Source organism: Ovis canadensis, chromosome 18, assembly GCF_042477335.2.
Source record: "Ovis canadensis isolate MfBH-ARS-UI-01 breed Bighorn chromosome 18, ARS-UI_OviCan_v2, whole genome shotgun sequence".
NCBI lineage: Eukaryota > Metazoa > Chordata > Mammalia > Artiodactyla > Bovidae > Ovis > Ovis canadensis.
In genome coordinates, this window is record NC_091262.1 from 61,286,694 (window position 1) to 61,311,014 (window position 24,321).

General features: G+C 34.4%; 1 protein-coding gene across 7 annotated transcripts in view; it reads left to right on the top strand.

Moving 5' to 3' along the window:
• The window catches only part of MIPOL1 (mirror-image polydactyly 1), a 327,488-nt gene that overhangs the window by 293,527 nt on the left and 9,640 nt on the right, over positions 1-24,321 (top strand). For 6 of the 7 annotated variants that reach the window (XM_069558756.1, XM_069558759.1, XM_069558757.1 and 3 more), the window contains one exon: positions 5,098-5,848. In XM_069558756.1, coding sequence (XP_069414857.1) covers positions 5,098-5,164 — 67 coding nt within the window. In that variant the 3' untranslated portion in view covers positions 5,165-5,848. Of the gene's footprint in view, positions 1-5,097; positions 5,849-15,574; positions 15,692-17,377; positions 17,544-19,341; positions 19,484-20,650; positions 20,805-24,321 lie in introns of those variants that run through there. The other variant, XM_069558753.1, reaches the window with a different exon arrangement.

Consider the following 24,321-nt stretch of genomic DNA (forward strand, 5'->3'; position numbering starts at 1 on the left):
TCATGACCAACCACTCCAGTCTCATTTCCCAACATCCTCCATGATCCTGAGAAACCTGTGAAACCATCCTACTGCTTGGCTTGACACACATCATGCTTTTCATACCTCAGTGCCTGTGCACACATTATTTCCTTTGTCTGAAATTCCCATCCTACCCCCTCTCCATGCCCACCCTTCTTATCTTTCAAAACTTAACTCAGGCATCATCAGAAAGCCTTTACAGGCCCTTCTTTTTCCCTGCTCAAGCTAGGTTCTATGTAATACCCATGCTTACCCTTTTATTACAGTATTTACCAATAACTGATTGAAGTTACCATGTAAAGATGTTTCTCCACCTTACTGCTCCTATGATCAAGCCATGTCCTAGTCTTTGAATAATCAATGCCTCGAATAGTAACTAGTTCATAGGAATTACTAAATAAATGTTGGTTGATTGAACTTAAATCTGTGTCATAAGCTTTTTAGGTATGCAGTTTTGTGACCATAAGTACATTCACATTGCTGTGCTCCTAAGAAGTTATCTGGGCTCCCTACCTGTAGGCCAACTTACCTGCATCTCATCTCTATATTCTTGCCAGGGGGAATCTTCCTAAAATGTAAATGATGTTACTAGATGAGGTAAACCCTTTTATTGCTTCCCACTGTCTACATTAATGGTTTTATCACAATCTTTTCATAGATCCAAGCTGCAGTGAGAAAAAAAAAATCAATGAACCAAGGTTTTCTAAATTTTTTGAACTTAAAAGTTGATTGGGTTAATGAATGGCAACAGTAATCAGAATAAGAAATACTGAAATATGCATGGGAGGTAAAATAAGCTTTATTTTAGATATGCTCACTGTCATATACCCGTGAAATAAGCAGGAGGAGCTATCTTGAAGGCAGTTGGACATATGAGGGTGAAACTCAAAGAGTTTTGGGACGATAATCTGTACCATAAGCATTTAAGTGAAATCAGGGGAACAAATAACATCTTTTAGGAAAACATAAAAAGTGTTTAAAGGTGATAAAACAACATTTAAGAACTAGCATAGAAAGAACAGCCATAATAGTAAAAGAAAAAACTACATTTAAATCTCTTTCTTGTCCCGCTGCCATGGTTTACAGAGGGCAAGACCTTTGATACTAATGGACAACCCAAAGCATTTTTAGTGGCTTTGCTGTCTTCTCTGCTGGAAAGATGATTTTTATCCATCTCTCTTGAATTTCCCTGGTTCTTTCTCCTTGGGATAAAGAGATAATAATTAAGAAGCCAGATATGTTGGATGAGATAATTTCGTTGCCTAAATAGTAGAAATGGAATTTTTTTCTAAAAAGAAAATTCTCCTGCTAATAAGAACTCTATTCTCACCTTGATAGATAAAACAAAAATTTCTCTCAAAAATGAAATCTAAAAAAAATTTTTTATAGAATCTATAGCTTGTTTATCTATAGTGAGATTTTTGCTTCACTACAATTCAAGTGAAGATGAGGAATTTGTTCTATTTTCAGTCCTTTCTCTCACTTTGCAAAAAAATTATCTAGTCAGTAAGAGTAGTCCAAGGCCATAAAAAATCAAAACTAAACCTTAAAAGTTACAGTATTTTTGGAAGCAGTGGAGCACATCATCAGAGAGATTAGGGATGTGGTAATTACACCTTGCAGCGTACGCCAGCTTCAGAACTCAATAGCAGTGCAACTCTGGTCAGATTACCTTCTATATGCTCTGGTTTGTCATCTAATGATAGTATCTACTCCATGGAGTTGTAATGAAAATTAAATATGTGCATAAAGTACTTCTCAGAATACTGACACATAGTCAGTATTCATTAAGTATTACTTGCCTTTTAAAATGTATCAAGATATTCGTTAAGAGTGAAAAATGAGAGTAAACCAACTCAGAAAATTGGTAAATAACTTATGATCATCTACTTGATGGAAAGCTATGTATTTCATTGTAGTATGTACATATTATATAGACATAAAGAAAATATAAAAGTGGTGTTATTTGAAAAAGCTAGAATTTCTATCTAAAATATAGCTGTAAATGTATTTTTCAAGTTCACAAAACATTTGTGTTATAGCAAATAAACTGTCTTATTTCCTAATTATATACAGCGTTATCAGTTTACTTTCCTATAATTGTTACTAAACTAGCAGATAAAATATACCAGTAAATGCTTACCAATTTGACTTAAGTAACAACTTGAGGAAACAGTTTAATGTACTTATTAAGACAAATAATACATTAACCTATAATCTAAAATCTGTAGCTTTCTATTAGCCCAAGCTCTAGTGGAAGTAACTTTGAAATAAGAACAAGGAAACCAGGCCCACATTTGTTACTGTCTTATCTTAGGACCTTGTACAAGGGTTTCCTTGTCTGGGCTTCTGTTTCTTCATTTAGAAGAGAGAAATTCTAATCCTAGAATTCTAATCTAACTCTTTTCCTATTTCATGAATTTTGTGAGAAGCGATCATTGAGCAACATGTAAAGCAATTGGAGCCTATTTTATTAAACTATGTAATTTTTTAAGGATTTTATTGATTAGGACAGTAAAGAATAACCTGCAGGCAGATCCTGCAAGGTGGTTCAACAGACAAACACACCTACCTTCCTGTCAGCACAGTCCGTGTTTGACAAGGTATAGTCCATTCCTTACAGGAAGGAATAGATGCTTCATTGTGTTTCAAAAGTCAGTAAGCTTTTACAAAACGATGTAATTGACATATTTCTCGTTTCTGAGATCAAATTTTCATAAATCATTCAACCTGGATAAACTGAGAATGTGGTTGATCTAGTAGTTGTTGAAATATAGTAAAGACATTGCAAAACATGATATTTAAGTATTTCCTCCTAACCTCTTACCATCACAAGATGTAAGAGTTCTAAGTGGAAAGATATCCTAATGTATGAAGAAACTAAAGTAAGATGAGTCCATCTGTAAAGAAAAAAACGAAGCACAACACAGACTCATCTCAGTAATTTAGCATTCCATTGATTCAGAATTCATACTGACAATAACTGTGCAAAGTAGAGCTTACTTTTACATTATGAGGAAGTTTTTTTAATAATAGAGCAAATGATATTGTGGGAGAGAGATATAGTTAACTAACCTGAAAGTACTATTTTCTAACTTTTGGGACTTCCTTGGTGGTCCACTGGTTGAGAATCTGCCTTCCAATGCAGGGGATGTGGGTTCAATCCCTAGTCAGGGAACCAAGATCCCACGTGCCACAGAGAAACTAACCCTGCATGCCACAACTAAAGAGCTTGCACGCTGCAGCCGCTGAGACCATACTCTCTAGAGCCCATGCTTCACAGCAGGAGAAGCCCCTGCATGGCAACTGGAGGAACCTGCACGCAGCAATAAAGACCCAGTGCAGCCAAAAATATGTGCATTGTGCTAACTTTTTACAGTCTATGCTGAGAAATTCTATTAATGGCATATCAAGGTTTCTGCTGGCTTCTACAAGGTCTTTAGTTGTTAACCGTTAATTCAGGTTATTAGCATATTTTACAATGCAGTTAAAATTTCACAGTGACATTTTTCTTCCCTTTCCTCCACAGTTAACCTTAGTAAAACTTTGTCTTAAAGAATCTATGCGATCCTAGGAATCATACTCTTCAGAGAGTTATGACAGAGCACTGGTTCTTATCACTAGGGAAAGTCCAACTAATACAGAATCATCTGTAAATACAGAGAATTGTCTAGTAAATCTTCTAGTTCAAGTATTTGCATCACTAGCTTAAAGCTGTTTTAATGGATGTATAATACTTGTGTAAAATTTACATTAGAGAAATTTGTGGTAATAAATTTAAGCAAGATTTTCCTTTTTCACTATGAGATCATAACTACATTTCTCAAAGCCAAGATTTTTTTATGCCCCGGGTTGTTTCATGTCCCTACTTTCTATTAACAAAACTCTTGATATATGCAGAGTCATCCATTTAACTTGAGCTGTTTTCAATGTGGCATGCAGCTGATGAGTCCATCTAAACCAGTGTGTATGACTCTAAGGATACCCTCATTCCTTTAGTGTCTGGCTCGGTGCTGTGTTTATTTGCAAAGGACCCTCATGCATGGATCCATATAAATGAGGCAAGCTGGAGCAGACTAGACTGTGTCGCTCACCAGTCTTTGAGGAGGGAGAATTGTGTATATGAAAGCTGCTGGGTATGAGCTTCCCTTACAGAGAAGATTTCTGTGTGTGTGACATCAAGCAAGATTTTTGGTTGAGGTTTTATGCTTACCATAAAGGAAATAGTAAGAAAAAGGCAATTGATGATCTAATTCCATCATCTTTTGAGAAGCAAAACCCTTGCTGATTCAATGAATGTCATCTCTCTCCCATAGAGTAGTCTAAGAACCCTACAGAATGACTTCTGAACTTTTGACTCCCATTTTCAGTTTAGTTGGTGAATTTTTAATCAACTGAAAAATCACTTATATTTGACTCAGAAGTATATAGAGTCAGTGCTAGCCTATTTATATTACTCAGGAATAGAAACTTTTAAAATGTAGGACAGAAAATCTGGTTTTATTAGCATCACACCATTTTTATATATTTAAATTGTTTTGATGCCACTGAGACATCATTTTTCCAACCTAGCCACCTAATACCTGGCTTTAAAGAGAAGAAATGTAATGCATAACAATTATACACTATACCAGCATATCACTTATTAAGCTCAGTGACAGGTCTAAGAGTGATAGTATTTCTGTATTGAGAAATGTACTTCTTGGGTAAAAAATCGGTTTGAAACTGCTCAACATTTAATATGCCATCTTGTCATGACATAATAATTCATGACTTTGATGCAAGTAGGTAGATGTATTAAAACTAGTAGCTTGTGTTTTTCATGTAGCCTCTAAAACTGACGTAATCTGAAGACTGGGTTTAAGTGTGTGTTTTTGCTGTTTTTTTAACCTCAAATACTTGGCACTCTGCACCCGTGTCTCTCACTTACAGTCATGCCTTGTTTCTTCTCATGACGACCAGAAGTGCTCGGTCACAGGTAAATACTGTCCTTTTTCAGTCAAAACATCCCTGACAATAATTGCACTTTCTATGTTCTTTATTTTTTCCCCTCCCACCCCACTGCCCTCAACTTAGGTTGGAAAGGCTGGTGGACGTCCTGAGGAAGAAGGTTGGAACAGGGACCATGAGGACAGTGATCTGAACTGAAAAAAAACCCGACAGTCTGGGGAAGCAATCACATCTGGTGACCAGGCTGCTTCATTCAACACTGTGTAAACACTAAAGCCTTAACTTAGCAAACAGTTGTTAGAAGTGGGACACTCCAACCACATTCCAAGCTGAGATAAAATCAAATCACAAATGTTTAACCACTTTGCTGCTGACTTGAGTTATTTATCCAAATGTATTAACTACAGACTTTTACCAATGAATAGCTGTAAAGTTGCAGCTTATTTGTAATTATTTTATATCTCACTGTATTTAATATAAATATTTTTGCTGGAAGACCATTATAGAAACATAGTAAAGTTGGTCAGGATCATATCTTCACATATGGCCCTTTCTGAGTCAAATGCAGAAAAGTAAATATTGTCTAAACCTTAATCCACTGTGTTAGGTCAAAACTTCAAATGCATGCTTTTTTCAATATAGAGTTTATTTCTTAACCAATGAGAGAAACACATACATAAGAAGCATGTATAGTCTTCATTCGATGCATGCATGTAATCTTTTTTAGTATTAAAGAATATTAAGTATAGATACCAAGAATCAAATGTATAATTTGCTTTATTAAGAGCTTGGCATATTAAAATTATGTTAATCAAAGCATGATTTTTTTCACTACAAATAACGCACGCTGTTTTCAATAAAAAGAAAGTATTGTTAATGTGTACTTATAAATTCTTTAATGTTGGGTCTGAATAATGATCTAAACTCTTTTTAAGCCATAGTAATTGCCAAGTCTGTCTACACAGGTGGGATACTTTTGGCTTGAAAATTAGCATGTGTCACCATGACACGAAAAGGCAAGTGCCCGTGAAACATATGAAGTATTCTTTTTTTTAATGCCTTTATTTAGACTGTCACTTGAATTTTTGTTATGGAAGATGGGAATCTAATTATAATATGCAATAAAATTATAATGTAAAAATATAAAGACTTGAGGGAGAAAGTAAATCTGATTTGGTTCAGGAAACCTACTTTTTTAAATTTTATGGATAAAACTAAAATTCATGTATTTAGCTACAGGAAAAAATCTTTTTTTTTTAAGATTGAATAGATGGGAAGCAAATAGAAAATAAATATGACCAGAATAGGATGAAATAGATAAGTAGAGATAGAATTAGTGAAAATTAAGTAGGCAAGTGAAAAATTTTCTAAGTCCATATAATCTTTTAATTTAAGACTGAGCTAAATTATCTACCATTGCCTATTTTCAGGACAAGCAAGAATCATTTATTGCATACACCACTGGAAATTATGCTTTTGAATTTTTTTTACTCTGCAGAAAAATATAAGGTGCTTTATCACAGGGTGACAAAAGAATTGTGATGCAAACAAGCTCTATTTGTCTCTTAGTAAACCCGTTGAATTAACTGACAGAATCATCCCATTGATTCAAATTTAGAATTTACTCATGTTGCCTGCTTTTAATTTTGCTTAAACTATGTGAAAAATAAGGAAGAATAGGGGTTCAAAATTAACTGGATTTATTCTACAGTCCTAAAGAGAATTATAGCCTCTCTAAACCGCGTTGATCTAACTATAGAAATTTAGAATAGTTTCGTCATGCATGTAGTTTTCTCTACTAGCTCTAACTGAAACATGTAACAGCTCCCTATGTGAAGGAACAGCCCCTTTCAAGTCATGCAGGTAAGTGAAGAAAAACAATTCTCATCACAAAATAGTCCAACTTGAATTTTCAATGTATTCCTGAATAACAGACAAAACTTTATTGAGTTATTTTCCTTGAGGTTTTGTAAAACACAAAGTGTAGAAAAAAGGCGTTTTACAATTTCCAAGCATCTCTTTCTATCACTAACCAATCAGATTAGCACAACTAATTCCTACAATCAATATACAGAACCTTTAAAGAATTTGATACCTTGACATTAAATTTACAAAATAGTTCTAGCATCTTCTATTGCTTAGTGTAGGTAATCTACCCCAGATTACCACATCCTCTTGAAAATGAATTGTCTACAAAATTACAGATACGTCAAGTAGTACTTTTTTTTTTGGACAGGGCAAGGGGATATGAAGGAATAATCTTGCCTGCTGAAGATCAGTTCTCTATATATTCAATAATAATGCAACTTCTGAAGTGTTCCACACTTCAGAAAAGGGGTTGCTTTGAGTTTACTTTAAACATCAAGTCTAATTCCTACAGTGAAATGATAATTTACTTTTCCTTGTTAAAAATGAGTAGTTCAGAGGAAAAGCAGAAAAGATGACACAAACGTGTAACACTTGATTTGCAAAGCCCTTTCTCATCTGCATTTTTATGTGATTCTATAGACAGTAATATATTACCAATATGTATGTCAACCATGTAATAATGATAATGATGCTAGTAGTTTTAGTATTACCATTAGTAGTAGTATTAGTAATACATTTTGTGAATGAGGAAACACACTCGATGGAGCTAGGAATTTGGCAAGAACTGGCTGGGACTTACAGCTGAGGTCTTATGACTCAACTCCATGCAACCACAGGTCTCCAAAACTTTCATTTACAAAAATTAAAGATCAAAGATTCTAACTGTTACAATTTCTTTTATTATTGTGCCATTTCTTTTATGCATATATGTATGAATTTTCTGCACATATCTTTCAATTAAGTACGGTAATGTGAGCTACATATGTGAACAGCATCACGTTATTACTACCTCTCTATAGTGTTTCAGTAGCAACCTTAGCCTTACTTTCACTAATTAGGAATGTTGTGACAATTCGTTATTGATTAAAAATAAGCAGAGTTCTTCTGTACTCTTTAATTTGGCTTGATGTTAGAACCTGACAATATATTTCTAGCAAATGACAGTCTAAACTTAAAGGCTCACTGTACCTCCTGGAGCATCTGTTAAAGATACAACCAGTTATAGGCAAGTTATAAGCAAAGTATAAAGCAAAGTTATTAGTTAATAATATGGGAGAAACTTTCATTCTACTTCTATATTATGTTTAACCATTGTGTTAAAATTATTTAAAATATCTTTCTTTTTCAGTGAGAAACTTGATTCTTTGTAGATGTCCTTATTCAAATAAACGGATAAATCTTCTCATCAGATCACTTACCAATAGAATTAGTTTATTGGACAAAAATGTAGTTTTAATATTGATTAGCATTGCATAGAAAGCCATTTTATAGATAGTATATTTTTAAATATAATTAGTGAAGTTTCTGTCTTTAAATACTCTTGACAAGTGAGGCATTATAATGATAAACTAGCTATGTCCTATACATTTGTCTTCTCACATATGGTTTGTATGGAACCCAAATTTTTCGCAAGACAGTTATTGTGTTGATAACTACTCTTTACAGCCATGCCATCTATCTAGTGATATCGAGAGAGATATGTAGATATATAAATACAGAGACACATACACACATAAATGCATTTGCCTTTCTAAAAAATTGATTTATAAGTCAATTGTTAGGCTCCAGTGACTTCAGCATTTTGTTCGTTTTATTTCAAATGCACGTGGTTTCTGAGGCTTTTAAACAAATACATGAAATGGCTGAAAGATTTATATTGCTTGAGCTCAGCTAAATATGTCATCTCTAGAAAAGATGTGGTTTATTTTGGCACTGTTTTAAAAACTCAAATATTTTAAACATTCGTTAAGTTGGAGCTTGCACATTTGAACTAGTAGCATACGTTCCAGAATAGCATCTCAGGTTACTAGATTTTTTGTGATCCTTTTACTAGAATAACCTTCTTTGAAAAGGTTTTCTTTTCTTTTTTATTATATACTTTAAGTTAAATTGATAAAGGTTGAAGTTATTTTTAATGTATGATTTCATAAATAGAATTGGACAGTGATAAATGTGTATTTTTAAGACTCATTAAAATATTGTGTACTATTGATAACTTTTTTGGAGAAATCTTAATATACTTATTTTTAATGTTACTGTTTTCTCAACATAGTTTTGGAGAATGCTGGTACTTTGGATGTGACCAGTTTCCTGACGGTCACATTATTAAGAAAGGTGTGTTTTAATGCACAAACTCCAAAATCTGAAATATATATTTACTTTTCAGTCATTTAAGCTCTCTACTGCAAATTTTATACATTTCAATACAGTTATTTATACATTTAATCAAGCTTTTATAAGTGTTCAGTCCTGAAGGCACTGTACTGAATATGCCTATAAAATACACTACAGTAAGGAAACAGATTAAGTTCACTGTCAAACTGTATCTGACTGTCTTACAAGTTTAATAAAGATAAAAGTCATTAAGGACAAATTTATTAGGTACTTTACTACTAGCACTAGTAAAATATTAAAGAGAAATTGTATTTTGGTTAGAAAGAACCTAAGACAGGCAATCAAATTCTCTTAATAAAAAAATGATTCGAATCTATTACAAAGCACCTCTATTAATTTTGAAATTTGTATGCGGAATTTTGCTGTAACCAAGAGCTAAAATCTAAGAACATTGCTTCTGTTGTGTTTGGTTATTCAATCAAGATAAGGTAAACATAAACAGATTATGTAACACACTATCACCTGTAGTGTGTTACATTCTAAACTTTAGAATTTAAAGTTTAAGGTACATGGCTACAAGAGGACTAGGGTGGGTTAGGCAGTAGGAATTGTTGGGGTAAAGTTTCTATAGACTGATAATATCTAAATACTCAGGTTGCTGTTTAAAAAAATTGTCTCACCATGTATGACCTTTGTGATATTGTTGTCATGCACTTTACTTTTACATAGGTATACAATAATAATTTAATTATTGTTTTTGCTTTGAATAATTAACTGCTTTTAAAGTGATTCAAAAAGTAAGAACAACATTATTTTATATTTACCCACATATTTACATTTCTAGTACTCTTCTTTATGTAGATCCAAGTTTCCACCTGCTACCATTTTCTTCCTTCCTGACATATGTATCTTTTATACAATGCTGGGCTGTAAATAATGAGTTCTTTCAGCTTTTGTATGTTTGAAAATGCCTGTGTCCTTTTTTTGCCTTCATTTCGTTGGGGGAAGAAAGGTTTTTTTCTGGCTATAGAATTCTAGATTAACCTTTTGGAAAAATATTTTCAAGATGTTATTCTACTGTCTGGCTACTGTCATTTTAATTTTTGTTCTCTGTACATATGGCCTCTGGCTGCTTTAAGGATTTTACCTTCATTACTTGTTCTAGCCAATTTGATTGTGATGTGTTACAGATTTTTGCATGTTCCTGTGCTTATTTGTTGAACTTCTTGGACTATAAGTTTATAATCTTCATCAATTTTTTTAAATTTTGGCTTTTTTCCCCAATACCATTTGTCCTCAAACTCTTTCCTCCCTCTCTAGAACTGCTACTTAATATATTAGGCCACTTGAGGTTGTCCTAGGTACGGCTTATTCATTCTTTGTTCATTTTGCCAGTGGCAGAGGAGTGTTTCTTTTTCCTCTGGGTGTTTTATTTTGAATACTTTCTATTATTTTGTCTTTAAAGTTACCGACATTTTCTTTTGCAGTATCTAATATACTCTTCTTAATTCCACCTAGAGCCTTTTACTTCACAAATATACTTCTCATCTCTAAAATTTTAAATTGGGGTCTTTTTAATGTCTTTCCAATCTCCTTAATTTTTTCATGCTTCACACTATTTTCTGGAATACTGTGCTTGTCTGTTAATTCTATTATCCTATTTCCAAGTCTGTTTCTATTGATTTCCTTATCATAAGTTGTTTTTTTTTAATTGAAGTATAGTTGAAGTATATTTGATACTTTATAGTTGAAGCCTGATACAAGCCAGGCTTCAACAGTATGTGAACCATGAACTTCCAGATGTTCAAGCTGGATTTAGAAAAGGCGAGGAACCAGAGATCAAATTGCCAACATCCATTGGATCATCAAAAAAGCAAGAGAGTTCCAATAAAACATACATTTCTGTTTTCTTGACTACACCAAAGCCTTTGACCATGTGGATCACAGCACACTGTGGAAAATTCTGAAAGAGATGGGAATACCAGACCAGCTTACCTACCTCCTGAGAAGTCTGTATGCAGGTCAAGAAGCAACAGTTAGAACTGGACATGGAACAACGGATTGGTTCCAAATCAGGAAAGGTGTACATCAAGGCTATATATTGTCACCATGCTTACTTAACTTACATGCAGAGTACATTATGCGAAATGCCGGGCTGGATGAAGCACAAGCTACAATCAAGATTGGCAGAAGAAATATCAATACCTTCAGATATGCAGATGACACCACCCTCATGGCAGAAAGTGAAGAAAAACAAAGAGCCTCTTGATGAAAGTGAAAGAGGAAAGTGAAAAAGTTGACTTAAAACTTAACATTCAGAAAACTAAGATCATGGCATCTGGTCCCATCACTTCATGGCAAATAGACAGGGAAACAATGGAAACAGTGAGAGACTTTATTTTCTTGGGTTCCAATATCACTGCAGATGGTAACTGTAGCCATGAAATTAAAGGATGCTTGCTCCTTGGAAGAAAATATATGACAAACCTAAACAGCATATTAAAAAGCAGAGACATTACTTTGCCAAAAAAGGACGGACTAGTCAAAGCTATGGTTTTTCTAGTAGTCATGTATGGATGTGAGAGTTGAACCATAAATAAGACTGAGAGCCAAAGAATTAATGTTTTTGAACTGTGGGGTTGGAGAAGACTCTTAAGAGTCCCTTGGACTGCAAGGAGATCCAACCAGTCCATCCTAAAGGAAATCAGTCCTGAATAGTCATTGGAAGGACTGATGCTAGAGCTGAAACTCCAATACTTGGGCCACCTGATATGAAGAACTGACTCATTAGAAAAGACCCTAATGCTGGGAAAGATTGAAGGCAGGAGGAGAAGGGGACGACAGAGGATGAAATGGTTGGATGGCATCACTGACGCAATGGACATGGAGTTTGAGCAAATTCTGGAAGTTGGTGATAGACAGGGAAGCCTGGTGTGCTGCAGTCCCTGGGGTCGCAAAGAGTCGGACACGACTGAGCAACTAAACTGAACTGATAGTTGAGTTACAATATTATATTAGTTTCAGGTGCACATCATCGTGGTTCAATATTTTATAGGTTATATTCCATTTAAAGTTAACACAAAATAATAGCTATTTCCCTGTGCTGTACAATCATGAGTTGTATTTTTCTGCTTTGTATGCTTGATAACTTGTTTTGGACGCAAGTCATTGTAAATTTTATCTTGTTGGGTGTTAGATATTTTTGTTTTTCATTAAAAATTTTGAAGCGTGTTCAGGGATGCAGTTACATTGTTTGGAAACAGTTTTGATCCTTGCTAGTAGGTTTTAAGCTTCAGTAGGTAGGACCAGAGAACCTTAAGTCTAGGGCTCATTCTCCCCCTCAGCTTAGGCAATCCCCTTCTGAATACCTGATACCCTGTGCAGTATGAGTTGGCTCTGCTCTGACTAGTCACACCTATGTGTGAGTTTTGGTCATTGTTCTTCCTGCACCTCTCTAAAGCTCTAACCTTAGCCTTGGTAGTTTACTTACACAGGTCTGCTGGTCCATACTCAGAGTAAGACTCAAGGAATGTTCTGTAGCTCTTCTGAGCCCACTTGCTCTCACTCTCTTTCTGTACAGCAATTTTTGTTCCAGAATCTACGCTCTCTAGTACCCTGACTGCAAATCCTAACCACCTTGACCTCCCCCAGTTCTCAACTCTGTGCTCTCAATTCAGGGAAGCTCCCAGACTCTGTTTTGGCCCTCCTCCTGCACTCTGCTCTGTAAACTCACCATGTGATGCGCTGGAATCATCTTAGCGCTCCATTTCTTCCCCTTTTCTCTGGGATCACTGTCCTGTTTGCCTGTTGTCCCAAGTACAAAGACATTGATTCATGTATTTCCACCTGTTTTTGTTGTTGTTTTCCTTTTGGTGGGTCTTTTTGTTTTGTTTGGAGGTTTTGGTTTGTTTGGGGGATTTTTCTTTTGTTTTTTGTTTGGTTGGGTGGTTGGTTGGTTAGTTGGTTGTTTGGTCATTTGCTTTTTTTTTAAGGTGGAGAAGGTAAACATGATCCCTGTTATTCCATCATGACCAGAAGTATAAGTCCTCCTATAACTCTTTCTAAAATGTCATCCTCTTAATGTCTAGCTTCCCTCACCCCTGTTGAGAAATCAACCATCCAGTCTTAATGTTCTTCTGAAAGTAAAATGTCTATTTTCTCTGATTGTTTTTTAGATCTTTCTCGTTGTTGGGTTTTGCGGGGAGGGTGTTTTATTTTGTTTGGCAGGGTTTTTTTGTTTTTTTGTTTTTATGTTCTTTGCTTGAGTTTGTAGACCTATTAAATCTCTGACTTCATATCTGTTGTCAATTTTAGGAAATCTTTGCTTAGTATCTTTTTCTCCTTCCTTTTGTGACTCCAACTAGATACATATTTTCAGTTCCCACATATCTCTTCTGTGTTTTCCTTTTTTTTTATGTGCATTAGTTTTAAATTTTCAAAATTACCTCTTTTATTTCACTAATCCTGTTTCCTGCTGTTAAAGCCATCTATTCAATTCTTAATTTCAGATTTTGTGTTTTTTAATTTACAGTCTTCCTCTTGGTGTTTTTGGTGCATTTCAATTCTCTGGTGAAATACTCATCTTTCTAAATATATTGTCTCCCCTTTGCTTATAACTATAAGAAACTATAGTAACTTAGTTTCTATAAGTTAGTAATTAAAAGTCCATACCTATTAACTCCAATATCTGAAACACCCGTGGGTCCTTAATATCTGTTTTGTTTCTGGGTGTCTAGATGCATGGTCCTCTCTTGGCATGCCTATTAATTGTTGACTTAATAGAAGACATCCTGAGCCTGCCGGGTACTTTTGCTTTCCACTAGAGAGAGCTTCATCTTTCCTCTTTTGGAAAGATTGAGTGGACGTCCACCTTAATCCAGTCAGGTATGCTGAGTTGAAGCTGAGTTGCAGTTTGAATAAGGCTCAGTTTTCTCTGGTTTGCCTCTTTTCCTATGGGGTAGCTTACTAGGCTTTCAGTGGTGAAAGTAATATCTTCACTTGAGTCTTTTAGATATTCTTATATGAGCTTTCTTAATCTTCCACCTAGGAGAGCCCAGAATTTACCAAATACTTTGAAGGGGAAACTAGGCATAACACTCCAATACTTTGGCCACCTAATGCAAAGAGCAAACTTATTAGAAAAGTCCCTGATGCTGGGAAGGATTGAGGGCAGGAGGAGAATGGTGCAACAGAAAATGAGACAGTTGGATAGCATCACCAACTCAAGGGACATAGTTTGAGCAAGCTCCCGCAGACAGGGAAGGACAGGGAAGCCTGGCGTGCTGTTGTCCATGGGGCTGCAGAGAATCAGGCCCAACTTCGCAACTTAACAACAAGGCATGTGTCTCAGGCCCCTTTGGTTTTCTAGGTCTCTTGCTCCAACCCTGAAAGGTTGCCCAAAGTTCTGCTAGTTTCTTGTCTCTAACAGCAGCCTCCTGCCAGGACAAACCCAGCGCCAGCAAATGCTTCCAGGGGAAGAGCAGCTGCAGGCTGTTAGTTTGCCTCTCAGCTCTCACCTCTGGAGTCTTGGTTCCTCTAGCTATCTTTGTTTCAGCCCTTCTGATACTTTTAAACAAATATGTTTTCCATTTCATCCAGCTTTACTAGTTGTTCCTGCAAAGCACTGATCTGCCACAAATGACTGTTCTGTCTGGAAGCAGAATTCCAGTGTATTTTTAATTTTTGTTATTTTTCATTTCAGGAAGTTATATTTTGTTCATCCCCAAGTCTGTTTGACCATTCTTGTGGTCTCTTGTTTCTGTCTCATATTTTCAACCCCTTTTTAATTTTCTTGTACATTTTAAACATGCTTATTCTATACTTAGGGCTTCCCTGGTGGGTCAGTGGTAAAGAATCCACCTGCCAATGGAAGAGACATGGGTTCAGTCCCTGGGTTGGGAGAATCCTCTGAAGAAGGAAATGGCAACCCACTCCAGGATTCTTGCCTGGAGAACTGCATGGACAAAGGAGCCTGGACAACTGCAGTCCACGTGATCACAAAAGGCTCAGACACAACTTAGCAACTAAACAAGAACAACAATTCTATACTTCTGACTATTTTACAGTCTCAAATATTTATTGCTCCAATTTTGATATTTCTGCTAGCTACATTTAACTTGCCTCTTTTCTTTTGATGTTTACTGATTCGTGAATATGAGCTTATATGTCTTAAAATTAGTTCCTATGGGAGTTTTCAGGCCTTAATTGAAGCTAGATTCCTTCATAGAGGCTTTGCATTTGCTTCTGCCTGGGAATAAGTATAGGCCTTAGCATACTTTAAGACCTTAATTTGAATTTTATTGGGCTGCTTAAATAACAATTTGGGATGATAATTGATAAGAAGGCTAGCTTGTGTTTATAAAATTTATAAGGGATATTTTTTTCTATCTTCCATTCATAGTCTGAGCTTAAGATTTCTCTTCGTGTGTGGGCCCTGGACTTTGTCCCCTGCTCCATTAGGAGGCCATGGAAAACCAGAGCTCAACCTCACCTCGATCATAAGTCAAATGCTCTCAAGGTAAAAACCTTGCCCTTCATGCTTCACATACCATTAAGGGTTCCCGGTTGTACTTAGATTTACTCTCTGTATTCCTCACCTACTTGCCAATGTAACGATGCATTTAAGATGTTTCTCATTTTCTGTACAATATTTTTACTTGTTCACTATGGGAGGTTCCAGGTCCTTTGTAGTAGGAAACAGTAGCCAGGGCTGAATGTTATTAAATTTATACACACACACACACAAACACACACACACACACAGAGGTATAATTATACTACTAATAAAATGTTCTGAATTTAGTATCACTTGTATACATGATTAAAATGAGTAGGTAATAAATTTACCTTCCAAGATCCATAATTGCATCTCTTTGTCCCCACCAGTAACTACAAGCAGTTTTTCATTAAAGAAAAGAAAATGATTGAATAATCCAAATTAGCCTGGGCAAGAAAACTAACAGCTGCCTAAAAATGAAATGTTTGAGTTATGAGCCATGTGCCACTTTGGTTTATCTGCAGCCAAAAGGTTCAGAATCCTTATTCAATTAACCATGTTGCTTGGGAGGGCTTGGTTGCCCTGAATAAGAGCTGCCTGGTGATGAGTAAGAGGTATCCGTGACACACAAGTTCAGACCTTGCAGCTCTGTTTTTGTTGTTTGAACTTTCTTCTCTGTTGTAGCTAGGGATCCAGCATGGAATTTAAACACTTGTGTGGTAACTCCATTCCTTCAGCCATTGTGTTGTTAAGCTCTAGCTAACGAACTTTTAACACTGGTTCCATGTAAGGTAAGACTTAGAAAACAGCAGCAGTCAACATTTCTGGCATTATAAATAAAACCATAGGCTATGTCTTTAGGAAAGTAAGATGCTGCTGCCTGTCTATTCCAACTGAACCCCACCCAAAAGTAGCCTTTATGATATATATGAAAAAATAAAAATAAACCAAGGTAACACCTAAGAAAGCTTAAATTAAGAAGTGGCTTTTTATTTAAAAGAAAAAAAATGGAAGTTTCAAAATGTATGCTTATTTTTTTTTTTATTTTTATTTTTACTTTATTTTACTTAACAATACTGTATTGGTTTTGCCATACATTGACATGAATCCACCACGGGTGTACATGCATTCCCAAACATGTTTATTTTAAAACTTAGAAACTTTACATAAAATTGAGAAACCAAAATTACATAATATTTGCAAAGGTAAGAGCTGCCAAAAGCAGCAGTCAAATAGACTTTGTCTCATGTGGACTTTTCTTCCATGCCAACAGTTTTTGTTGCTTAGGGATATCCTCCTGTAATGTCACAAAGAATGTTTCTCAAACTATATAGATTATGTACACATTGGCTTCTTAAAGACAGGTTTGATCTTAAATCTCTAGGCTTCATTTTGCTTCTAAACATACTTTTTTGAAACAAAAGCCAGGTGACTGAATTTTTTTTGCAACTTAAAAACAAGTTCTGAAGATAATTCTGGAGAAGAAAATTCAAATAGAGTTTGAACAGCAATATAATAATTTTACAAAAATGTCTCAGTGTTATTGCTTTGAAGAATTACCCTACTTGAATGTGTATGCACACTAATTAGTAATGTCTTACATCATAGTCTTCCCACTCTACAAAATTAGATTTGCTTTTTGCATCTTATTTTCTTAAGTTGTGGTCACACTACAAAGAGTAATTACATGCTTTTATTTAATGACAGATGAACATGAATATGTTACCTTGTTTGTGAAATAGAAGTGAAGACAATCTTTTGAAATCAGAAGTTTCCTTTCGATGAAGACCTCAAGCATATCATATAATTACTTATTTCTTCTTTTATAAAAATTGTAACAACTTTTTCAAGAATTATAGCTACCCTGTGTACTGTAAGTCTAAATATTACAGATATTATTGTCTTTAAGTTGCAATAAGACAAACAGTGGTTTTATCATTTCTAGAATCAAAGAATGAAGTGTGCATGTGTGTGCTTTTTATTTTTTATTTTTTTAGGTTTTAGGAAAGTTTTCTGGACCCATTTTTGGATTTTCTAAAAGAAGTAATTGCCCAAATCATACTTTGAAGTTTTGATATGTTATTTTGTTTTTCTTTGGATAGCAAGAAAACTAATGAAAGTGACTCATTCATACTAATACCTTAGACCCTGTGCTCCTCTCCATTCTAGTTCCTACTCTCTATTTTTATTATTTAATTCATTTGCCATTTTTAGTCCTCTAGCCAGTCAAAATCACCTTCACAAGTTTAACCTAATTTATCTTTCAAGAACACTTTTTTACCAACCCCTAACATGAAGCTTTCCCTAATTCCCCGCTTCTACCCCACCACCAAGTAGAAGTCAATCTCTTTTCTGTATGATTTATAGGTCTTCCTTCGTCTCTATTAGGGCAGTTAATAAGTTTCCTCTTGTTTCATTATCCCTATACTATCTACCATTAACATATAGCTTCTGGAGGTCAAAAATTCAGTCTTATATTTCTTTGCAGAGGTAAATACTTAATCATTTTTGTTGATAATGAAGGCTAAATTTTCAAACTATGTTTTTTTATAAACATCTATGTAATCTGTCTTTCAAAAAATACATGCAATGGAAGATTAAGATTTGAGCACCTTTTTAAAAAATAGTGCTGATAAAATATACTGTTATGTCAAATTAGCACCTAGCCCATTACCAGGTGAGCATCGGGTTTACCTGAAGATTTTAACTTTTAATCATAATCGATTTAAAGTGAAGAGTTTTCAGGGTGGAAGGGGTATTTGTTTGTTTATTTGGTTAGATTTGTTTTTTATTCAGAATTTCTTGCATTATCCTTCAATTTTGGTCCCATACAATCCAAAATTTGAAACTTCACTCCATGAGAAATTGAAGATGGGGTTTTGTTGTCTTGCGATATTTACACAAAATTTCCAGACCACAAGCGAGGTCATTTAAATCTTTTTTGAACAGTAATAACTAAGTTGTTTTCTGGAACCAAGTATGTTAGAATGCAAAAAGAAGGAGAAGGCAAACAGTATATAAACCAGGGCATTCTTAGATGCTTCCTGATACTGCTTCAAGCTACTTAAATCATGATTTCAAATTCAATAATTCCTTATTTCCTAAAAGTAACTGAAGTCTTCTGAATTCCAAGTATTTTGTTAAGTTTTCCTGAGATTTTATTTTCTGGCTCTTTATTATCCATTCAATATCTAAGCCCTATTCTAAGATACAGTTTTGAGAGCAAAACTAAATTGTGTATGAACATTACCCACCAAGCTAGAGCTTCAGAAATTTATATTTAGTTACTAATTTTATCTCTAGTCTCCACCAATTTTGATCATGAACCTTGTTGAGTGAAGATCCTAAAGCTAAAAAATACCTACCTTTCTTCAATAAATAAGTTAATTATATCAAAGGCTTTTGGAAATGCTTAAGCATAGAATATTCACTGCATACTACGTGTATGACCATGACGTTAACACTAGGAAAACCTTTGAGTTCCCTAAAGAAGACTTTCATAAATCTTTGCTAGCTGTGTCTAATCAAGTTACATTTTTCAAGACAGTATGCCCTTCTCTAAAATTGTTTCTTGTATATACCTCACACGAAAAGTTAACTGTCTTGGTTATAATTGGCTGTCAGCAGAGAGGCTCACTTTTGATAACAGTATTTTGTTCATCATTTTCTAGGAAATACAGCTTCTTTCCTCACCAAGGAATAGTAAACCCAAACTACCAACATTGTCTACCATGTTGAAAACTAAGAATTTATAGTGCTCAAATGCTGGTACATAGCCAAATGAATCATCTTTGTCTTAAAATAGCAAAAAGGGTAAGACACTACTTATGTTAAGACTTAATTTTCATGAAACTCATCAGACAAGAAGTGAAAATGCTATAGAATCTTGGCTTTTGTCTTGAACATCTGAAGTCCTGTTAGCTAGTAATTTTTTACTTAGATTTATATCTTTAATCCTAGGATCTCCCATCTCTTTGAAACCAGTTAATTAAAACAGATAATCACCTTATAGAACTTTCACATTAGAAATGAGAAAAAAGGAATTGAATAAGTTTCATAATGTGACACAAGCAGGCATTTTCAGAGCTAGATGTACAACCGTGTGTCCATTCCTAAACTTCTGCTTCCCTGTTTCTGGCAAGAGCTGAAGCTTGTGCCATCATGGTTAATGTTTTGACAGATTTTATCATAAACCTTGCTGTTGTACGTTTGCCTTGAGCCAAAATTAACACGTTGTAAGCTCAGAAACAGTTTTTGCTGTTAGTGACAAGAGAAAGAAATCAATTATGCTCTTTTGAAGGATAGGAGTAGAGAGTTTAACTCTTTAAAAGTTACTTGAAATTTGAGAAATATTCTCATTTTTTATTCTACAACCTCTCAGTTGTCAATAAAACATGCATATACACTTTTGTGAGTCTCACAAAGGAGAATATACCAAAGAAAATATTACATAGCTTTAATATGCTTGAATTTTCATCACCAAAATACTATCCCTAATTTTTTTTAATGGAAAGGTCCTTTGCTTTATTGTGTGGAGTCAAAAATTTAAACCCTCAACATGTGATTGATTCAAAAATGATGAAGTAGCTACTTTGTTTGCAAATAATTTGTCAGAATGCAGTTCAGTTAGAACCTATGTTATGGTGTCTATCATCTCTTCTATAACTACTTGGAGTATTTTATTAAACATACTCCCATCATTGCTATTCCTAACTCCTGCAGATCTAGAATTTTTTCCCTCTAAAACATCTTCAATGACCATGACCATTAATGTTTACTCATAAACTCATTTGTACACATGGTAAATCATAGCATATCAGCGAAGAAAAAAAAGAGTTGTAACCCAGTCTTTACCCTAGAATAAATCAAATCAACAAATATTTATTGAATGTCTACTATGTGCAAATAGCCCTGACTGGTCAGCTTTTAAAAGCCACCCAACTTCTTACATTGACACATCAAAGCATTATTATTTTTAAGTATTGCAGAAGCTGCTTCCATGTCCTTCAGGTGACAAAACCTCTGAGGACCCTGCAATTACTTAGGATGAAGACAGGCAAGGAAGAGGAAGCTAATTGACAGACTGAAAAGAGAAGAAAGGATAACCTAAAATATCACCAACAGATTGCATCATGTATGTACGTGTGTTTATGCGTTTATGTGTATGAGCATGTATTATGTATATGTGTATATACACATATACACACAAAGAGAAGAATGACTGAATTTGAGAAAAAAATAGACTGTTAAGGTGACATAAAAATTTATATTTGAGTTCAGAGCTTTGCTTTAAAAATAAGCTTAATAATATTTTGGCCAGTGTTAAGTTCTATGGTAGGACAAAACCAAATAAATCATAACAGAAAGATTACTCAACTTGGCCCCCCAGGTTCTAACACCTAGATTACCCTAAAGTCTATTAGGAGATGACTTCATCAGTCAATAGATTTGTAATAGAAGAAGTGACTTCTACCATGTTACTATAAAAAATTACTGTAAAGGCCTAAATATAAAGTTAATTTTATCATAAATAAGAGAAGCTACTTAAAAGCTCACTTCAAAGATTGTAATTGCTATCGGAAACTAAATAAATCTACCAGTTATGAAACAAATCTTATATGCTTTATACTGTGTTATATATTACACTCTTTTATGCTATATATTATATTTTATGCTACAGTGATCTATGCATTTCATTTTACTAATCTGTAAAAAAATAATCCACTATCTACCCCCAGCAAATAACTAAATGTGATGTATAAAAGGGAGACTATTAGTAAAAGGTTCCAGTTTTATCAAGTAGAATTAATCCTGGCTATGCATATAAGGTACATATATATATGTATATATGTTGGTGACTGATGATATTGTCATTGACATTCTCATGGGAGATGTCTAGTGTCAATTTAAAAATATTTGTTTAGGAGAACTAGTTTTCTGTTAATTTTGCTTCCTATTGGTAGACTAAGTTTAGTTTCTCATGAAAAAGCAAATTCTTTTAAGCAGCAGCTTTTATTTTTCCTAAAATGTCTGAAATTAATATCTCAATTTTTCTGTGGGGAAAAGAAACTCTATTATTCAAAGTTTATGCCTCTTTTATGAAATTGTTGATCATTCAGATCACCTTGAGGCAAAAGTTTCTTTTCATATCTTTTTAATAATTTGATAGATTTTCTCTGGTTGTAATTTATTTTCAAAGAATACCCTAATTGCTCTATAGTAAATTTTGGATTTCTTCTCAGTTTGTGTATAACTTTTCTCTTCTTGATAAAAGCATGCTATTGGCCTTTGTATATACAGCAGGCACTTGCAATGTGTGACTACATTGGTTTGGTTTCTTTTTTCATTTTTTGGTATATAATAAGAAAATGTATCTGGATGTATTTTAAATAAAATTTTACTTGGGTGACACAGACACAATGCTGAAGTTCCTGGAGAAATATTCTCTTTAGAGTTGTTTCTGGTTTTCATTTCATCCTTCCCCCTCCTTTGACCAGAATTCCTAAAACTGAGACCCTCTCACCTAGGACCTAGCTTGGATTCACCTGCCCCCTTGTGGTATTCCTCTCTGAATAGTTAATTGATTTCTGAAATTTGGATTTGGTTACTTAGCCTGAGAAGATAAATCTCTTTACTCGTGTCCAACAGTCTAAAACGAGACATCTTTTCTTCTGTTAGTCACTGGCTAACATACAAAGATTAAAAGAGTTTATTTTTTAAATTTAATTTAGAGCACAAGAAAGAAATTGAGCACTGTAAAGAAACTATGATAAGAGATGATGATAAGAACTTTGTCTGGAATCTATATTAGTGACCTGCAGATTGATAAACTAAAGAGATGTTTCTAAGATTCTCATAAAGCAACTTAAAATGAAATTTTTTCTATGTGAATGTCTCCTTTTTTGATTAGTGTTAGAGGAAAATGTTACTCCATTTTATTTAAATTTTATATAGATTTCCTAAACCTCTCATCAAGGATGAATTCATAAATATAAAAAAACAAATGTATACAATATGATATTTGACACGTCTCTCTGAAAAATGGAATTTTTTTATATGCCATAGAACTAATTTTTACATCCTCAGTTGAAGTCAATATTGAAATCACATGGGAAAGGGATGATATATCAATGAGGGAATTATCTAGACACAAATTCAGAGATGTTTTCAAGAATAAGGATGTAAGAATTAGGCATCTAGTCAGTAAAGAATAATGTGCAGATGAAAGAAAGTGGGAGATGAAAGAAAAGCACTATTTACAAAAATAGTTTGTCTTTCTTAGAAGGAAGAAGTAGATTACTAAATTATTGTCAATAAGACCCCAGTTAATGTTTGAAAAACCTCTATCTGCTAAGTATAAATATTTCTAACAGAAAGAGTTGTTTCTTTCTTTGTTGTTCCACCTCTTCCCCAGGTCTTCACCAAAGGCTGGTTCGATTGAATGATAGTGGTCCTCTGTGGCATTTTAAACATTATGTCACCTAACTGCAAGTTGTAGTCCAACTTCCAAATATCTAGGACCCACCGCTCCTTTGCAGCTTCTCTTACATTTATAACAGCTGACCTACTAACAGGTTCCCAGAAATCCAGGTTCAAATTTTGGCAGGCTTACCTCACCTCTTTGTCCTTCCAAAGTACATAAATGCTGAACTGTGTTCACAGTGAGGAAGGAAGAGTCATTCCAATGAGACTTTTAAAATCAAGACCCTTTCTGCTCCCTACCAAGTTACTGCCATTCTCTCCAAAGGAATAGAGTTTTCTCAGTGTGCCCTTGGCGTAATTTCTTCAGCCTGGATTAAACACAGGTGACTGAGAGTCTACCTTATCTCCACAGGGCATTAGTCACTCTATAAAAGTTAAATTTATTATGAAACGCTTTGTTTGTGTTAACATATATCTTCTCTGGGAAGTTGGAAACAAAGGCACGTCCTTTAAGACTCCGTATGGGGAAAACACATCCTCCTGTGGAATTTAACCTTAATTTGAACCAAGATCTGTGAAAGAAAAGCACTTTAGTGTATTGTTCCTTTGCTCCACCCCCTATTCCCTTATCTAAATGGGGTTACTGTTGCTCTGCGTTTTTTAACTCTTCACATTCCAAACCTTGCTTTCCTGAACTTAAAATAATCTTAGAAGTATATCCAAATGATTGTGGCAAACAATTATGCCTTTTTAAGTATGAGTGGCTTTATGTAATATATTAATTCTGATATCTTTAAAATTAAGTACATTAAATATATAGCCAGTTATGCTTACATGTCTTATTGTTCATTATGTTGTTTTAACAAGTGGTACATCGTAAAGGATATTTGAGTTCCTGAAAATCTTCTCTGAGGTTCACTTGTTAGGAAACTTTGTCATGTATGCATTGTTCTTACTTTATCCGAAGTAAAGAATAATTAGAAGAAAAGTTTACATTAGGAATGATGAGAAGATGTATTTGAAAGGCTAATTTCGACCTAGCTTTTCCTTCAGTCTGTTTGCCTAGTCTTGTATTGCTTTCAATGTATTTAAATCCATAGATGCACCAATGCTTTTTAAAAGTAAAAGCAAAGCTTCTATAGCTGCTATCCACCCTCATACAGATGAGTTTATAAGCAGCAAAGGGAGTATCTTTTAAATATTAAGTTTACATTTTTAAAAATTCTGCT